The sequence below is a fragment of the Somniosus microcephalus genome, chromosome 6, assembly GCF_052327205.1.
Source record: "Somniosus microcephalus isolate GS21.2 chromosome 6, FLI_Smic_1.0, whole genome shotgun sequence".
Taxonomy (NCBI): Eukaryota; Metazoa; Chordata; class Chondrichthyes; order Squaliformes; family Somniosidae; genus Somniosus; species Somniosus microcephalus.
In genome coordinates this window covers 232,447,346-232,465,578 of record NC_140992.1, presented here as the reverse complement: position 1 = coordinate 232,465,578, position 18,233 = coordinate 232,447,346, and the positions used below count along the sequence as shown (strand labels likewise).

Genomic DNA, 18,233 nt, shown 5'->3' with positions numbered 1-18,233 from the left:
ACTCATCACACACACCTGAATAGATCAGCCTAACTTTTTCTGTTGTGATTAGTGGGTAACCAGTGGGCAAGTACAGCAACTTCATACCCTTACACAGATTTCAATGCCGTGTCTCTTGGCGAGGTACTGGTGTGGAAGTTGCTGTCTGATTTATTCCATAATAAGGCAAGCAGTTAATTTTAATGCAAAATCTGGGCCAGTATTAATCAGGAGTTTTTGAATGGTTTACCCCAGAACTGTGGCAGCATTGTTGGAAGCCCAAACAAAATTGGCTTTGAGCCTCACCTCCTGGCCATTCGGCATGAGAGACTGAGGTGTGTGAATGTGTCAGCTCATACTATTTTTGACTTTGGGGGTTTTGATTTTGTTTCAGTTTGGCGATTTCTGCCCCCTCCCCACCCAATTCATTTTTTTTGCAACTGTCTCCTTTCAGGGAACATCTGTCGGATCAGCCAGCCTGCAGTGCATTACTGCATACGTCAAGGCTTCTGAAAATTATATTTTCATATTTTACCTCTACTTAAAACTATCAGTTGAACGAGCCAGACGCTTGGTCAATGAGAGAAGCCATGGTGCTTCTCTCATTGACCAATTTCACTCAGAGCCTGGGCAACATTTAAAATATTCCTACTTTATTAAGTCTGCTTTGGTAGGCCTTGCTTCTACCTCACTTGATTCTCTGCCCCAACCTCAAAACACTACTACACAGAATATGGCAGACTAACAGTCTTCCTAATAGCAGAAAGAGTACTAACAAAAGCAAGAGACTCATACAGATGATCACAATCAGCCTGAGGATTGCAATCTTCCATCCGTTTTGACTGTGCCAGTAAGTCACAACTTTTTTGTTCCCCCCCCCCCCGCTCTACAATGAGAGATACCAAGAGAATGTTGTAGAGATGGGCTATATCAGCACTTACAGCATTAAAGATAGTCTATTAAATCTATATGGTCTATTAATTTAACAAAGGGTTTCCACAATCGATGCAGATTTCTCAGCTGGTAGCATAGTTTACTTCCTTCTCTAGATGAGGCTAAGGAAGTGAATATCTGTAATGAAGATCATTTACAGTCCTTACAGAATAAGGATTGATAGATATCATGATCAGTCCATCTTAATATAAAAGGTTTTTTTTTTTTTTTTTAAAAACCACCCCCCATCCCCGTCAACTTTTCTCCCTCTTCTACACACCTCACTCAGGTACCAGACAATAACTATCCAACAAAAACAGACCCCAACAAGATCCCCTTGACATTCAATGGCATTACCATTGCCGAGTCCTCCACCATCAACATCCTGGTGGATGCCATCGGCCAGAAAAATCAACTGGGCCAGTTGCGTAAATGCCGTGGCTACTCGAGCAGGTCGGAGGCTGGGTATTTTGCAGGGAGTGGCTCACCTCCTGACTCTGCAAAGTCTCTCCACCACCTACAAGGCACAAGTCAAGATTGTGATGGAATACTCTCCACTTGGAAGAATGGGTCCAGCTGCAAGAACACTCCAAAATCTCACATTCAGGACAAAGCAGTCAGTTTGATCAGCACCTCGTCCACTAGCCTAAATCTTCACCCGCGTACTGGGGCTACAATGTGCTTCACCTACAAGATGTACTGCAGCAACTCGCCAAAGCTTCTTCGGCAACACCTCCATAACCCGGGACTTCCATCACCTAGAGGGACAAGGGCAGCGGGTGCATGGGAACACCACCACCTTCAAGTTCACGGACAGTGAGCATCAGCATCACAGTTAAGCCCAACCCAGCATCCACATGTAAATTTTGCAGCAATGATCACTGGATAGTGTTCACAAATGAGAATCCTGGCTGATTTTTCCTTTTCCACAGACACAAGGCTATTTATAAATTTGCCAATATTGCCCTGGCTAAGATTAGACCAGGCAGGGTATTTACCCACTGAACCATCACAGCTCTTAAATTATTGGCTTGGTCTTCTTCACTTACATCTTTACAGGCATATCCTCCTGTTAGTTTAAATTGAATTTGAATTTGAACAGATTCCAGGTCAACAAATAGTATGCTAACCCACTAAAACACCAGCAAGAAAAGTCTTAATTTAAAAAAAAGTAAAATATAAACACAGACATACATAAAGAATATTGTGCAAGTATTTAGCTATTAAAAACAATGAAAAACAGTGTATAGTGCTGTATTTGGCACTCAGTCACAAAACGTTCTAGTCATTGCACTATTTATAACTTGCATTTGAAAGGATGTACGAGAGAGATTGTTATTATACAATTTCTGCCACTTTCCCCCTGTGATTGGCTGGCCATTCCCTTTACCAGAGTTCAAAGTCCAAGTTGGTCCCAAGAGAACAGTGATCCTATGGAGCCAGGGAGTTGTTTGTAATTACTGATAATATGTAAATAATCCTGCATTCTATGAGTCAAGCCAGCTATTTTTGCAGTGGTATGAACTCATTTTCCAAGCCCAATTTAGACTGCTCATCTTAGAATTGAAGCAGACAATAACAAGATTTCTCATTGAGACACAGACTTTTTAAATGACTTTGCTCTGTCAATTTCAACTCTCTGTATTTTAGGCAGTGATGCAGAATATAGAGCACTACCCAAAGGGGTGGCATTTAGCCACCAGCCTGTAGAGGTGACTTCATAACTATGATCATGAATGGGAAATAATATTGTAGGGTTTTGTACAGAATGCAAAGTAATAATAGAAATAGATTCAAGCTTGAATTCTAATGCAGTTTGGACTTGTATATGCTTCATATAATTTGGGAGTGTGCATACGCAGTAGGACAACTATCTATCTTACGTCTATTTTACACTCCCCTAAGTACAGCATTTGACAAGAGTAATTTTTGTTATTAAAAGGCTTTAGCACGCACTTAGTGACCTGCGACCCATGACCTAGCGGTTCACTTAAGGAATGCGGTGCAGCCTATCCATTCCAGCCTATACTTTCCAGTGTAAGTGATTTTTGCAAGTCTCCAACTTCCTGATAATTTAGCATTTCGAAACCATAATAGTAATGTTTAAAATTTAGAGTTCAAAGATTCGGAGTTTTGGACCTTCTAAATCCAAAGTCCAGAATGATTAATCAATCATGTTTATACATCCAGTAATGTGTAAAAACCACAGCGAAAGTCATCAAGGAAACATAGGATTGAGATGATGATCTTAAAGACTAATGGGAAAGACACATCTAATTAGTCTGTTACGAGTGTGAATTCCATCTTGGCAAAGTAAGAAAGGCACGCTGATATTCATGGCCAAGGTCAATCTCAATTATCCAAAACCAATCCACTTGACTCGACTGGAAAGACTGCATCCAATTAAATCAAGAGCATGATTCCTCCTCAGATGCCTGTATGGACACATACATTTATCTAATGAGCTTCAATGCAGACAGTGGAGAATTTTAAATGATGCATTTCAAAAGAAGAATTCCATTACATCGGAAGTTTGAATGAACTTCATTTGGGGGTTCAGAAAAAGCATGAATATCAGTTCAGGATTTTATGATCTTCTCAACTTTGGCCATGTAGCAGGTTGTGCTTCAATATAATGGCCCTGAATTCGCAGTCAGTATGACGGCATACTCTCAGATTACGCAGTCATGCCGCCTTTGAAATTGACTGCAAGTTTGGGATTTCCGCAGGCACTGGCGCTAAATCCCGAACTTGAGATCTGTCAAGTTCTGACTGGGGGGGGGGGGGGGGGGGAAGGGGAGAAAAGGGGAGAAAATTTCAATTTCAGGGCCATAATAATTAAAAACAAGCACTTTAAAAGAACCTACCAGTCAGCTGTAAAGGCTCAGTTTGAGGGATGAGATACGTTTAATGTTTTTTTTAAATCTTGTTTCAAAATCGAATATTATTCCAAAAAACTATATTGCCAGTTTTAAAAACTCTATCAATTTACTTTCATTGACAAAGGGTTTGGTCGTCACAATTCTGAGGTATATATACACATATTAAATAAAGTTTCCAAGTTTATGGTGTCAAAATAGATTTCAACTTTTTGTCAGGTCATTTACAGATATCTGGAAATGTATTGATGCAAGCTTGCAAGAAAGGCTGCATTCCAATTAACCTGTATCTGCCTTCAAAGCCTATTTGTCAAACGGGGCTTTCTATGTCTCCTGATTGGCTAGTGAAAGGAGCACCGCCCCACTTGATCCCAGGTACGCTGACACACAATGGTGTGCCCCTGGGATCCGTGGGCCACTACGTTGCACGCAACTCTGCAGGATTTTAGAGCAAGTTTTCATTTGGGGTTTCGCACCAGGTAAGTGTGGAATTCGTTCGGAGATTGGCGGCGTATTTCATAGCTACGCCACCGATCGCAATTTCAGGGCCAATGTATCTGATTTCGTCAAGCCACTCAATGAGTGTTTCCTTGGACATTCTGTCAGAATGTGTATGGTATAAAGTTATAATTGAACAAGATTCACTCGATTAACTGGATGTCACAGCAAATTTAAAGTCTTGTTATAGATTTGGCAAATTTTAAAATTTTCAGCTATAAAATAGCAATATCTGTTTGAACTCATGCTGATAGATCTAAAGGGGGTTCACGAACAGAGACCTGGGGGTATATGTGCACATATCGTTGAAGGTAGCAGGGCAGGTTGAGAAAGCAGCTAAAAAGGCTTACGGGATCCTGGGCTTCATAAATAGAGGTATAGAGTACAAAAATGTGGAAATGATGATGACCTGTATAAAACACTTTTTCGGCCCCAACTGGAGTACGGTGTCCAATTCTGGGCACCACACTTTAGGAAGGGTGTGAAGGCCTCAGAGAAGGTGCAGAAAAGATTTACAAGAATGATTCCAGGAATGAGGGACTTCAGTTATATTGATAGACTGGAGAAGCTGGGGTTGTTCTCCTTGGAGCAGAGAAGATTGAGAGGAGATTTGATAGATGTGTTCAAAATCATGAGGAGTCTGGACAGAGTAGATAGAGAGAAACTGTTCCTAGTGGCGGAAGGGTCAACACCAGAGGACACAGATTTAAGGTGATTGGCAGAAGAACCAAAGGCGACATAAGAAAAAAACTTTTTTATGCAGCAAGTGGTTAAGATCTGGAATGCACTGCCTGAAAGAGAGTTGGATAAGCATCAGAAAGAAAAACATTTGCAGGGCTAAGGGGAAAGGGCAGGGGAGTGGGACTAGCGGAGAGTCGGCACGGGCTCGATGGGCTGAATGGCCTTCTTCCGTGCTGTAACCATTCTATGATTCTAAATCAAAATGCTCAGAGAATTTGCTTGTGGAAGCAGCACATCTAAGCTCTTAAAGGGAGAAGACAAATGTTTGAGGGAATTTTGGATCATCAATTCTTTTTAAATGTTATCTTTCTCTTCTATATAACTGCTTATCTCCCAATTATGTCTCCTTGACTTTACCTTTCTGTTTGTCTCCCTCTATACGTATCTCAAAATCATCTCTGTATTCCTATGTACACGCAGACTCTGTTTCTCACTCTTTTCACTTTTTCTTCTTGTGTCCCTCCTGCTCTTTTTTGTGTCTCTCCTACTCTGGCTCAAGTACACAGTCCCAAGCTGGTGACTGTAGCATAAGCCAAGCTCCAGAAAAGAAGAGCAGGCTTGCACAGAGCATAATGTGTAATGTTTGACATTATGGGTGAGTTTAGTGCTTTGAAGAAAAAGATTTAAAATTTATTTGTATTGATTACTGTAGCACTATTTGCACTGTATACAATGAGCTTTAACAAGCAACAAGTTTTTTCTCCCCCAAAGCACTCAGGATTTTTCTTCTCCCTGGGTATTTGGTTTTATTAACTCCAGATTTGTAGCTTTGATAAGTCTGCCTGTGTTTGAGAGCTAGAAACCTGGAAGACAGGGAAGAAGCAATGAGACTGCAGCTAAAATAAATAGTTATGAGCTTGATCATTAGAGGGCAACTCCTGTGCATTATGCATCAGGGCCATATTTCTTCAAATATGAAGAAAAAATATTTGTACATATACTGGAGTCCCTTGGGAATTGTAATATTTTACATTTGAAATGGACTCCTATGCATATGCATTTTGTTTCCATTGGAGCCAGTACATTGGGCCTCCATATGTGGGGATCACAACGTACCAGAACAGATTCCAGATGTTCAGAGGCCTCCTTCATGACATTTGTAGGAGGAGGGAGGGAAACCTTTGGGTGGAAAGTTTATGGGCAAGTCATAATTATTGTTTTTATAATGTGCTTATGCTTTGAATTTATTTTTTATATATACACATAGCCCAAGGTGTGTGAGGAACTATCATGGGTGGTCTTCGGATGCAGAATTTTTTGTAATTGGCTAGTCACAAAAACAACCAATTAGAAATGACAATACAGAGATGCTGCAGGCATCTGATTGGTTGAAGGAACAGTAGTCTCTGGGTTCTGAATAGGCAAAATGCTGGGGTGTGATTGGTTGGAAGGATTGTCTCCAATTCTGTAATTTGATTAGTTGAAGGGACTCTCATTTCAACAGACAAATTAAAAAAAGATTAATAGGATATGCAAGCATTTTTTTTGGTTTAACCAAATAAACGGTCAACTTTATCAAATTAAGTTGCATGTTACAAAATCTAATGTCTTCCAGGCAGGTATTAAACGAGTCTTTGCAACAAATTAAGGTCATTTTAGCAGTCTTGGATTGGTGGAATCGACGTCAAACAGGTTAATATATATTTAAATGCCACATATCAGTAAAATATGTAGGCCTGGCTTTTATCTCGCTGCAAGCAACATCACTAACACTAGATCCGATTTCAGAAAGGACAAAAACCAGACACCATCAGCTGTTTACGTATTCTGTGACCTTTATCTTTGCAAAACACAAGTTGGACAAGTTGGACAATCCACCGTAATCTCCCAAATGGCTATGTGACGTTCTCGGTGACTCTTCCCAAACTGTCACTCAAACTTTGAGATATGTCTAAACATGCTCCAGCACCAATCAGTAAAACGCCCCGGACTAAACACCAACCTAAAACTATATCACATAATAAAACAGCCATATGCAACAAATAGACGGCAAGTAACAAAACATTTTAGTATAAAAGAACTACATCGGCGTGTTACAATGCAAGCGATGATTACATACGACAAGCTGCAACCCAGGTACCGATAACAGTCCCCTGCGCTGTAACTGCAGTTTAGATGGAACCCTCCAACAAAGACAAGCTGTCAAGAAAGTTATTAAAATAAAATATACCTTTTGAACCGTCCTGCTGTTGACGAAAGCAGGGATTTCCGCCCTAAAATGACTCTAATCCAAGCGCGACCTTCTCAACAACGAAGCTGTCTCCAGACTTATTTTGATCAGCTGTTTGCCTAATCTGCGATTTTCAAATAGCCTCACTGACTCCGCCTCTCAAACCCTCTGTTTTGTTTCGACCAATAAAACGGCATCAGCGTCTTCCATTTTTTTCTCCGGCGCAGCTACTTTGACCAGTGAAAGACTACTTTGCATTTTTGGACAACAGCAACTTGTATTTATATAGCGCCTGTAATTTAGTAAAACATCCCAAGGGCTTCACAGGAGCGTTATAAAACAACATTTGGCACTGAGCCACATATTAAGGAGATATAAAGGCAGATGACCAAAAGCTCGGTCAAAGAGGTAGGTTTTAAGGAGGAAAGAGAGGTGCAGGGAAGGAACTCCAGAGCTTAGGTCCTCAGCAGCTGAAGGCAGGGCCACCAATGGTTGAGCGATTAAAATCAGGGATGCTCAAGAGGACAGAATTAGAGGAGTGCAGATATCGCGGAGGATTGCTGGGCTGGAAGCGATTACAGAGATAGGGAGTGGGACGAGGCCATGGAGGGATTTGAAAACAAGGATGAACATTTTTAAATTGAAGCGTTGCTTCACCGGGAGCCAATGTAAGTTAGTGAGCACAGGAGTGATGGGTGAACAGGACACGGGGAGCAGAGTTCAAGATTCAAGATTCTTTATTTGCCCTATGTAACTAGTACAATGGAATGCTTACTCCCCAATCACTCCCACAATAAAGCTGTGGGAGCTCACCGAGACACGTCAGCTATTTTTACAGCGCCGTGTTCAGAAAGTCAATTCTTTGGCATCCAGTGGCAGTGGGAGCACGATGTCCCTCAGCCGCTCCGTCCTCCTCACTGTTGCCGGCTCGGCTCCACGTGCGGTGGCCTGCTTCTCCCGCTCACCCTCTGGCCACCATTCCTGGCTCCCCTCCTCCCAGTCGGACTGCGAGTCGTCGAGTCTGCTGCTGCGTCCCGATGCGCTGCGCTCCTCCGCCCGACTCGCCCAACACATCCTCCGGTCGCCGCGGCCTCCACCTCACCGTCGCCGGCTCCATGGTCCGACGGCCCAGGCCTGCTTCTCCCGCTTCCGGTCCAGCCTCTGGCCGCCATGCTCAGCTCCCCTCCTCCCGATCGGAATCCCTTCCCGCTGAGGAGCGGCCAGCCGACGTGCCCCAGCGGGTCGACGTGGCTGCTGCTGCTTGCCACGCTGTGCTGCCTCCGCCCGACTCGCCGAACACCTCGCTCCGGTTGTGGGAGTGAGCGGCAAGAGCGGGCCGCCCAAAGCAGGGAGAGCGCGCTAGCACCGGACCGTCTCGGGTTGGATGACCTCAAGTTTACAGAGGGTAGAACGTGGGAGGCCGGCCAGGAGAGTGTTGGAATAGTCCAGTCTAGAGGTAAATAAGGCTTGGCTGAGGGTTTCAGCAGCAGATGAACTGAGGCAGGGGCGGAGTCGGGCGATGTACCGGAGGTGGAAATAGGCAGTCAGTGATGGTGCGGATATGTGGTCGGAAGCTCATTTCGGGGTCAAATATGACACCCAAGACACAGTACAGACAGTGCTGCGCAACGACAATTTAACAAGGCCCTTTCAGTGTTTAAAAATTTTAATGAAACTCAAATTTAAAATAATTAGTAACTGCGCCGTCCTGGTTTTATAAACGCAATGCACCCACCCTTTAAGAGATTTATTCTACTTGTCCTGACCATTCCCAAATAATTTAAATGATCCCTATTTTATTTGGTCCAATAAGGGTGGCACTGGGGTCAATTATGTGAGTTAAAGAAAGATTATGGTCATTTAAAACAAAAATCCAGCTGGTCCAGCCTAGAGTCCTAAAGAATAAGGACACCTATCATGAAATAAAATCCCCAAATGCTGGCTGTACACAGCAGGTCCATCAGCATCCTAAAGGAGAAAGATAGATTAACATTGCGGGTACTGACCCTCCTAGGAATTGGTCGATTTATGATAAAGCAAACTATTTAATGCAACTAAACCAAACAAAGGTGGGAGGGGAAAGAAGTGAAAAGATAGGAAGAGATGAGAAGTGGTACGGGATGCATGAAGATATGAAAGGATACCGAAAAAACAAAAGGATGTAAACTAGAGAAACTGCAGACAATCTGCCCAGGATACTCTTGTTTGTTTTTCCACCACCAGCTTTTCCCCATGCTGTAACACCTGTTAATTCACCTTTGCCTGCACAATTGCCTGGGGCCCCAACATTCCTTCCATGTGAAGCATTTTTGTCTTGTATTTTGTACTGGAAGATTTTGGTAACATTCTTTTCAGCCTTTACATGTGACCTGCGGGGAATACCAGGTTATCTTCAGCTGATCATGGAGATCCTTGCAGTACCCAGTGCTTAATTTAATATATTTTGGCCCGGAATTTGCGGTCAGCAGTGAAGCGACGGCGTTCACTGCTGGCCACGAAGTACACTTTGCACAAGGATCTCACGGTCCCTGTACCGAGAACTTCAGGTTTTCCAACCTTCAATTCAAATCAACGAACTATAGTGATGTGCCTCAATGAATCCGAGACTCGACGTTAACGGAGCAAAGCAAGGCTTTTATTAACTAAGAAAGTAATACACAGTGGAGAAGTGTCTCCCATCCAAAGATCTGCTGCACTGTCTGTGAGACAGTGCAGCCTGCTTAAGTAGTGGCCAGGTATGGGCGGAGCCCTACACACAATACAGTACCGGAGGGGAAATGAAACTGAAACTAAACTAAACACAGAGAATACAGTGCCTGAGAACACAGAGAATACAGTGCCTGATGAACGGCATATTTCATCACATATAGTGGGGAATCCTCTAGTGCGAGCTGCTGTGACGGCAACAAGCTGTGTAAGCAGCCAATCAAAATGCAGAATTCCAGCAAACAAGGAAGTGAGTAAGCTCTTAAAATGCTAACTTTTAAAAAATGTTAGCGAGAGTATGGGGAAAAGGCAAACCTGAAATAAAGAGGAACAAACTTTAAAAAAAAAGTAATGATTAAAATGAACAAATTTCACACTGCATAAAATTAAAATTAGGCACTTAACATTTGTTTAGCAGTAATAATGTTGTCAAAACCCCAATCACACCTAATCCCTTTGGGTCTAACTTTTAGTGGGGAATTTAACAGCATACTTATTGCGGAAGAGTCAAGGTTTTCGTCCGTTTCAATGATTTGCAAGGTTACACAGATTGCCGGCTCTCGTGGCGGTGGGTGGCACAGCGCAGCCTGTTTCTGAGCTGTCACTGACAGACCGCAACTTTGGGATTTCCGCATGTGCCAAATCCTGAAGCTGCGGTCAGTTTCAAAGGCGGAATGACAGCGAACGCTACCAGTTCACCGTCATCCCGACCGCAAATTCCGGGCCATTGAATATTTTAAGCTCACAATCCAATTTCCTCCATATTGGGGAGATTAAATACAGGTTGTATGATTGTTCTGCTGAACACCTCCATTCTTTCCAGAAGGAGATTTTTGTCCATTTTAAAGTGTCCAAATAGGGAATAATGACAAAGGTAGTGATAATGTGTAACTATTTAACTTCCTTTGCTGTTTTATCAACCTGCTGAATAATCTCTTAAATAAAATAGGACTATGGCAGTGTATTTGCCAACCAAATCAAGCTTTTTTTCTTCCCCTCTCAAACTATTATTTTCATGATACCCTTGGGTCAAATTAGTGAAATTATCTGGAACTTAAGTTAAATAATTGAATCTACTAGTAATAATAGTAAAACTTCATTTCCAACACCTTATCTCCACGATACAGTTCACAGTTTGAGAGAATTTTGCACGCCAGCAAGTGTTATAATTGAACTGAATCCAAGTTCACCTTGTTAGTGTGGAGATCTCTATTGTGAATAGAAAGCCTATTTTTGCATAGGATCATAGAATGATACAGCACAGAAGGAGGCCATTCGGCCCATCGTGCCTGTGCGGCTCTTTGAAAAGGCTCTCCAATTAGTCTCCCCTGCTCTTTCCCCATAGCCCTGCAAATTTTTCCACTTCAAGTATTTATCCAGTTTCCTTTTGAAAGTTATGATTGAATCTCCTTCCACCACCCTTTCAGGCTGTGCATTCCAGATCATAACAAATTAATTTTTTCCCCTCATGTCACCTCTGGTTCTTTTGCCAATACCTTAAATCTGTGTCCTTTGGTTACTAACCCTTCTGCCACTTAAAACAGTTTCTCCTTATTTACTCTTTCAAAACTGTTCATGATTTTGAACACCTCTATCAAATCTGCCCTTAACCTTCTCTGCTCCAAGGAGAACAACCCCAGTTTCTCCAGTCTCTCCACGTAACTGAAGTCTTTCATCCCTGGTACCATTCCAGTAAGTCTCCTCTACATCCTCTCTAAGGCCTTCCTAAGGTGTGGTGCCCAGAACTGGATATAATACTCCAGCTGGGACCTAACCAGTATTTTATAAAGGTTTAGCAAACTTCCTTGATTTTATACAGGGAATGGTAGCGTAGTGGTAATGTCACTGGGCTAGTAATCTGAAAGGCCTGGACTAATGATCCAGAGATGTGAATTCAAATTCCACCACGGCAGCTGTGTAATTTAAATTCAATTAATTAGATATTTTTGGAATAAAAAGCTAGTAGCGATAACCATGAAATGATCGGATTGTCGTAAAAACCCATCTGGTTCACGAATGCCCTTTAGGGAAGGAAATCTGCCGTCCCTTACCTGGTCTGGCTTATATGTGGCCCTTTGAAATGGCCTAGCAAGTCACTCAGTTGTAACTAATCGCTACAAAACATAATAAGAATGAAACTGGCACTGGCTACGTCAACCCTGCAAAGTCTTCCTCATCAACATCTGAGGACTTGTCTCAAAATTGGGGGAGCTGTCCCGCAGACTAGTCAAGCCTGACATAATCAGAATCATACCTTTCAGCCAATGTCTCAAACGCCTCCATAGCCATCCCTGGGTATGTCTTGTCCCACGGGCAGGTGGCACAGTCGGGAAGGACCCTGGGAGTCCTCAACATTGACTCCAGACCTCATGAAGTCTCATGGCTTCAGGTCAAGCATGGGCAAGGAAACCTCCTGCTGATTACCACCTAACGCCCTCCCTTCAACTGATGAATCAGTTGAACACCACTTGGAAGAAGCAAGGGGGCACAGAATGTACTCTGGGTGGGGAACTTCAATGTCCCTCACCAAGAGTGGCTCGGTAGCACCACTACTGGCCGAGTCCTGAAGGACATAGCTGCCAGTCTGGGCCTGTGACAGGTGGTGAGTGAACAAACATGAGGGGGAAAACCTCGTCCTCACCAATCTACCTTTCACAGATGCATCTGTCCATGACAGCATTGGTAACAGTGACCACCGCACAGTCATTGTGGAGACGAAGTCCCATCTTTACACTGAGGACACCCTCCATTGTGTGGCACTACTGCCGTGCTAAATGGGATAGATTCAGAACAGAACTAGCAGCTCAATCCTGGGCATCCATGAGGCGCTGTGGGCCATCAGCAGAATTGTATTCCACCACAATCTGTAACCCCATGTCCCGGCATATCCCTCACTCTACTATTACCACCAAGCCAGGGGACCAACCCTGGTTCAATAAGGAGTGTAGAAGAGCATGCCGGGAGCAGCACCAGGTGTACCTAAAAATGAGGTGCCAACCTGGGGAAGCTGCAACACAGGACTATATGCATGCTAAAAAGCGGAAGCAGCATGCTATAGACAGGGCTAAGCGATGCCACAATCAATGGATCAGATCAAAGCTCTGCAGTCCTGCCACATCCAGTCATGAATGGTGGTGGACCATTAAACAACTAACGGAAGGGGAGGCTCCATGAATATCCCCATCCTCAGTGATGGCGGAGCCCAGCACATGAGTGCAAAAGACAAGTCTGAAGCGTTTGCAACCATCGTCAGCCAGAAGCGCCGAGTGGACGATTCATATCGGCCTACTCCTGAGGTCCCCACCATCACAAGAGCCAGTCCGATTCACTCCACGTGATATCAAGAAACGGCTGAGTGCACTGGATACAGCAAAGGCTGTGGGCCACGACAATATTCCGGCTGTCGTGCTGAAGATTTGTGATCCAGGACTGGCCGTGCCTCTAGCCAAACTGTCCCAGTACAGCTACAACACTGGCATCTATCTGACAATGTGGAAAACTGCCCAGGTATGTCCTGTCCACAAAACTCAGGACAAATCCAACCCGGCCAATTACTGCCCCATCAGTCTACTCTCAATCATCAGCAAAGTCATGGAAGGTGTCATTGACAGTGCTATCAAGCGGCACTTACTCACCAATAACAGTTATACATTCCTTTCTGGCGTAAAAACACAAAAGGAAAAGCGGCCCAACCATGGCTAACAAGAGATATTAAGGATAGTATTAGATCCAAAGAGGAGTCATGTAAAGTTGCCAGAAAAAGTAGCAAGCCTGAGGATTGGGAGCAGTTTAGAGTTCAGCAACAAAAGGACCAAGAGATTGATTAAGAGGGGAAAAATAGAGTATGAGAGTAAACTTGCAAGGAACATAAAAGTGGATTGTAAAAGCTTCTACAAGTATGTAAAAAGAAAAAGATTAGTGAAGACAAATGTAGGTCCCTTACAGTCAGAAATGGGAGAATTTATAATGGGGAACAAGGAAATGGCAGGGCAATTAAACAAATACTTTGGTTCTGTCTTCACGGAAGAGGACTCAAATAACTTCCCAGAAATGCTAGGGAACCAAGGGTCTAGTGAGAAGGAGGAATGAAAGGAAATTAGTATTGGTAAAAAAAATAGTGCTGGAGAAATTAATGAGACTGAAAGCTGATAAATCCCCAGGGCCTGATAATCTGCATCCCAGAGTACTAAAAGCAGTAGCCATGGAAATATTGGATGCATTGGTTGTCATCTTCCAAAATTCTATACATTATGGAACAGTTCCTGCAGATTGGAGGGTAGCAAATGTAACCCCACTATTTAAAAAAGGAGGGAGAGAGAAAACAGGGAACTACAGACCGGTTAGCCTAACATCAGTAGTAGGGAAAATGCTAGAGTCTATTATAAAGGATGTGATAACAGGACACTTAGAAAATATCAACGGGATTAGGCAAAGTCAGCATAGATATATGAAAGGGAAATTGTGTTTGTCAAACCTACTGGAGTTTTTTGAGGATGTAACTGACAGAATAGATCAGGGAGAACCAGTGGATGTGGTGTATTTGGATTTTCAGAAGGCCTTTGATAAAGACCCACATAAGAGGTTAGTGTGCAAAATTAAAGCAGATGGGATTGGGGGTAATATACTGGCATGGATTGAAAATTGGTTAACAGACAGGAAACAGAGAGTAGGAATAAATGGGTCTTTTTCGGCATGGCAGGCGGTGACTACTGGGGTTCCGCAGGGATCAGTGCTTGGGCCCCAGCTATTCACAATATATATCAATGATTTGGATGAGGGAACCAAATATAATATTTTCACGTTTGCTGACGACACGAAACTAGGTGGGATTGTGAGTTGTGAGGAGGATGCAAAGAGGCTTCAAGGCGATTTAGACAAGTTGAGTGAGTGGGCAAATACATGACAGATGCAGTATAACGTGGATAAGTGTGAAGTTATCAACTTCGGTAGGAAAAACAGAAAGGTAGAGTGTTATTTCAATGGTGATAGATTGGGAAATGCTGGTGTACAAAGGGACCTGGGTGTCCTTGTACACCAGTCACTGAAAGCAAACATGCAGGTGCAGCAAGCAGTTAGGAAGGCAAATGGTATGTTCACCTTCATTGCAAGAGGATTTGAGTACAGGAGCAAGGATGTCTTACTACAGTTATACAGGGCCTTGGTGAGACCACACCTGGAGTACTGTGCAGTTTTGGTCTCCTTACCTAAGAAAGGATATACTTGCCATAGAGGGAGTGCAGCAAAGGTTCACCAGACTGATTCCTGGGATGGCGGGACTGTCGTATGAGGAGAGATTGGGCCGACTAGGCCTGTATTCACTAGAGTTTAGAAGAATGAGAGGGGATCTCAGTGAAACATATAAAATTCTGACAGAGCTAGACAGACTGGATGCAGGGAGGATGTTTCCCCTGGCTGGGGGGTCTAGAACGAGGTGTCACAGTCTCAGGATAAGGGGTAGGACATATAGGACTGAGATGAGGAGAGATTTCTTCACTCAGAGGGTGGTGAACCTGTGGAATTCTCTACCACAGAAGGCTGTAGAGGCCAAGTCACTGAATATATTTAAGAAGGAGGTAGATAGATTTCTAGACACAAAAGGCCTCAAGGGGTATGGGGAGAGAGCAGGAATATGGTATTGAGATAGAGGATCAGCCATGCTCATATTGAATGGTGGAGCAGGCTCAAAGGGCCGAATGGCCTACTCCTGCTCCTATTTTTCTATGTTTCTATAACCTGCTCACTGATGCCCAGTTTGGGTTCCACCAAGACCACTCGGCTCCCGACCTCATTACAGCCTTGGTCCAAACATGGACAAAGGATCTGAATTCCAGAGGTGAGGTGAGAGTGACTGCCCTTGACATCAAGGCAGCATTTGACCAAGTGTGGCATCAAGGAGCCCTAGTCAATGGGAATCAGGGGGAAAACGCTCCCCTGGCTGGAGTCATACCTAGCACAAAGGAAGATGGTTGTGGTGGTTGAAAGTTAATCATCACAGCCCCAGGACATCGCTGCAGGAGTTCCTCAGGGCAGTGTCCTAGGCCCAACCATCTTCAGCTGCTTCATCAATGACCTTCCCTCCAGCATAAGGTCAGAAATGGGGATGTTCGCTGATGACAGCACAGTGATCAATGCCATTCACATATCCACAGGTAATGAAACAGCCCATGCCCGCATGCAACATGACCTGGACAACGTTCAGGCTTGGGCTGATAAGTGGCAGGTAACATTTGCGCCACAGAAGTGCCAGGCAATGACTATTTCCAACAAGCGAGAGTCTAACCACCTCCTCTTGACATTCAATGGTATTACCATTGCTGAATCAACAAGAGCAGGTCAGAGGCTGGGGATTCTGCGGCGAGTGTCTCACCTCCTGACTCCCCAAAGCCTTTCCACCATCTACAAGGCACAAGTAAGGAGTGTGATGGAATACTCTCCACTTGCCTGGATGAGTGCAGCTCCAACAACACTGAAGAAGCTCGACACCATCTGGGACAAAGCAGCCCATCTGATTGGCACACCATCCACCACCTTAAACATTCCCTCCCTCCACCACCGGCGTACCGTGGCTGCAGTGTGTACCATCTACAAGATGCACTGCAGCAACTCGCCAAGGCTTCTTCGGCAGCACCTCCCAAACCCACGACCTCTTCTACCTAGAAGGACAAGGGCAGCAGGCGCATGGGAACACCACCACCTCCAAGTTCCCCTCCAAGTCACACACCATCCTGACTTGGAAGTATATCGCCGATAATTCATCGTCGCTGGGTCAAAATCTTGGAACTCCCTCCCTAAGAGCACTGTGGGAGTACCTTCACCACATGGACTGCAGCAGTTCAAGAAGGCAGCTCACCACCACCTTCTCAAGGGCAATTAGGGATGGGCAATTAATCCTGGCCTTGCCAGCAACGCCCACATCCCATAAGTGAATAAATTAAAAAAAACTCTATTCCTGTATTTATAAAGCCAAGGATTCTGAATGCCTTTTTAACAGCCCTCTCAACTTGTCCTGCCACCTTCAAAGACTTATGTACGTACACCCCCAGGTCTCTCTGTTCCTGCACCCCTTTAAAATTGTACCATTTAGTTTATAGTGCCTCTCCTCATTCTTCCTTTCAACATGAATCACTACACACTTCTCTGCGTTAAATTTCATCTCACACGTGTCTACCCATTTCACCAGTCTGTCTGTCCTCCTGGAGTCTGTTACTATCCTCCTCACAGTTTACTAGATTTCTTAGTTTCATATCATCTGCAAACTTTGAAATTATGCCCTGTATACCCAAGTCCAGGTCATTAATATATATCAAAAAGAGCAGTGGTCCCAACACTGACCCCTGGGGGACACCGTTGCACTCTTCCCTCCAGTCTGAAAAACAACCGTTCACCACTACTCTCTGCTTTCTGTCCATTAGCCAATTTCATGTCCGTGCAGCTACTGCCCCTTTAAACACATAGGGGGTGATTTTCACTCAGAAGTCGGGAAGGAGGCGGGACTACAACTTTTGGGGTTGTAGTCCCGCCTCCATCGAGATGCGGCCAATCCACGCGATTTTAACTTGACTGACCTTGTTGAGCCCGCCCAGCGGGCTCAGCAGGCCAATTAAGGGCCGCCCGGCAACAGGTGACATCACAGACTAAAATTTCATCTGTCAAGACGTTTTGACAGATGAAATATCAGTGTTTCACAGCTGTTTGAAGCTGTCAAACACTGACAGTCTTACTTCTAACCTGAGTCCTTCTCCACAGACTCAGTTAGAAATCTCTCCGGCACAGAAAGCTGCAGGCTGTCACTTTTGACAGTTCGCAGCCATTCTGCTTTCTGTGCCGGTTAGATGATGGACTCCCGAAACCTAGAAGAAGGAAGGCTGTAAAGGTAAGTACAGGTAATTTAAACTTCTTTACACACTTTAGACACACCAAACACACTTACCTTTGCACTCATGCGCCCATCACTCACCTGAACACCGACATCTCCAAGTCCTTCAACCCGATGGCCCGACTCCTCTAACTTGGTGTGGTTTGGAGCCGTTGGGAGTCCCACACTTCAAGCTTTAAAATAGAGATTAGGCTAAAAACTGCCTGTTAACTACCTGTTAATTGTCACTAATCCCTTCCCGCCTAGGGTAGGCAGGTCCCAGTGCGGGGTGGGTACCCGCCTCCTTTGAAACTTACATGGCGGCGGGTTTGCCTCGCATTTCCCCCTGTCTAATCCCTCCTATTTCTGAACTACTCTTTATTCTAATGTTTTTTGTCTCTCCCAGTTCTCTGTGCACCTTGTATCTCCTCTCTGATGCTTCATCCTGGTGCCCACCCCCCTGCTAAATTAG

General features: G+C 44.1%; 1 protein-coding gene across 3 annotated transcripts in view; it reads right to left on the bottom strand.

The window, feature by feature from the left end:
• The window catches only part of LOC147116521 (tumor protein p53-inducible nuclear protein 1), a 43,412-nt gene extending 25,482 nt beyond the window's left edge, over positions 1-17,930 (bottom strand). The window contains exon 1 of one of the 3 annotated variants that reach the window (XM_085991542.1): positions 17,864-17,930. In XM_085991542.1, the coding sequence (XP_085847668.1) occupies positions 17,864-17,877 (14 nt within the window). In that variant the 5' untranslated portion in view covers positions 17,878-17,930. Of the gene's footprint in view, positions 1-7,200; positions 7,329-17,863 lie in introns of those variants that run through there. The other 2 variants (XM_085991544.1, XM_085991543.1) reach the window with 2 other exon arrangements.
• Between the last annotated feature and the right edge of the window lie 303 nt (positions 17,931-18,233).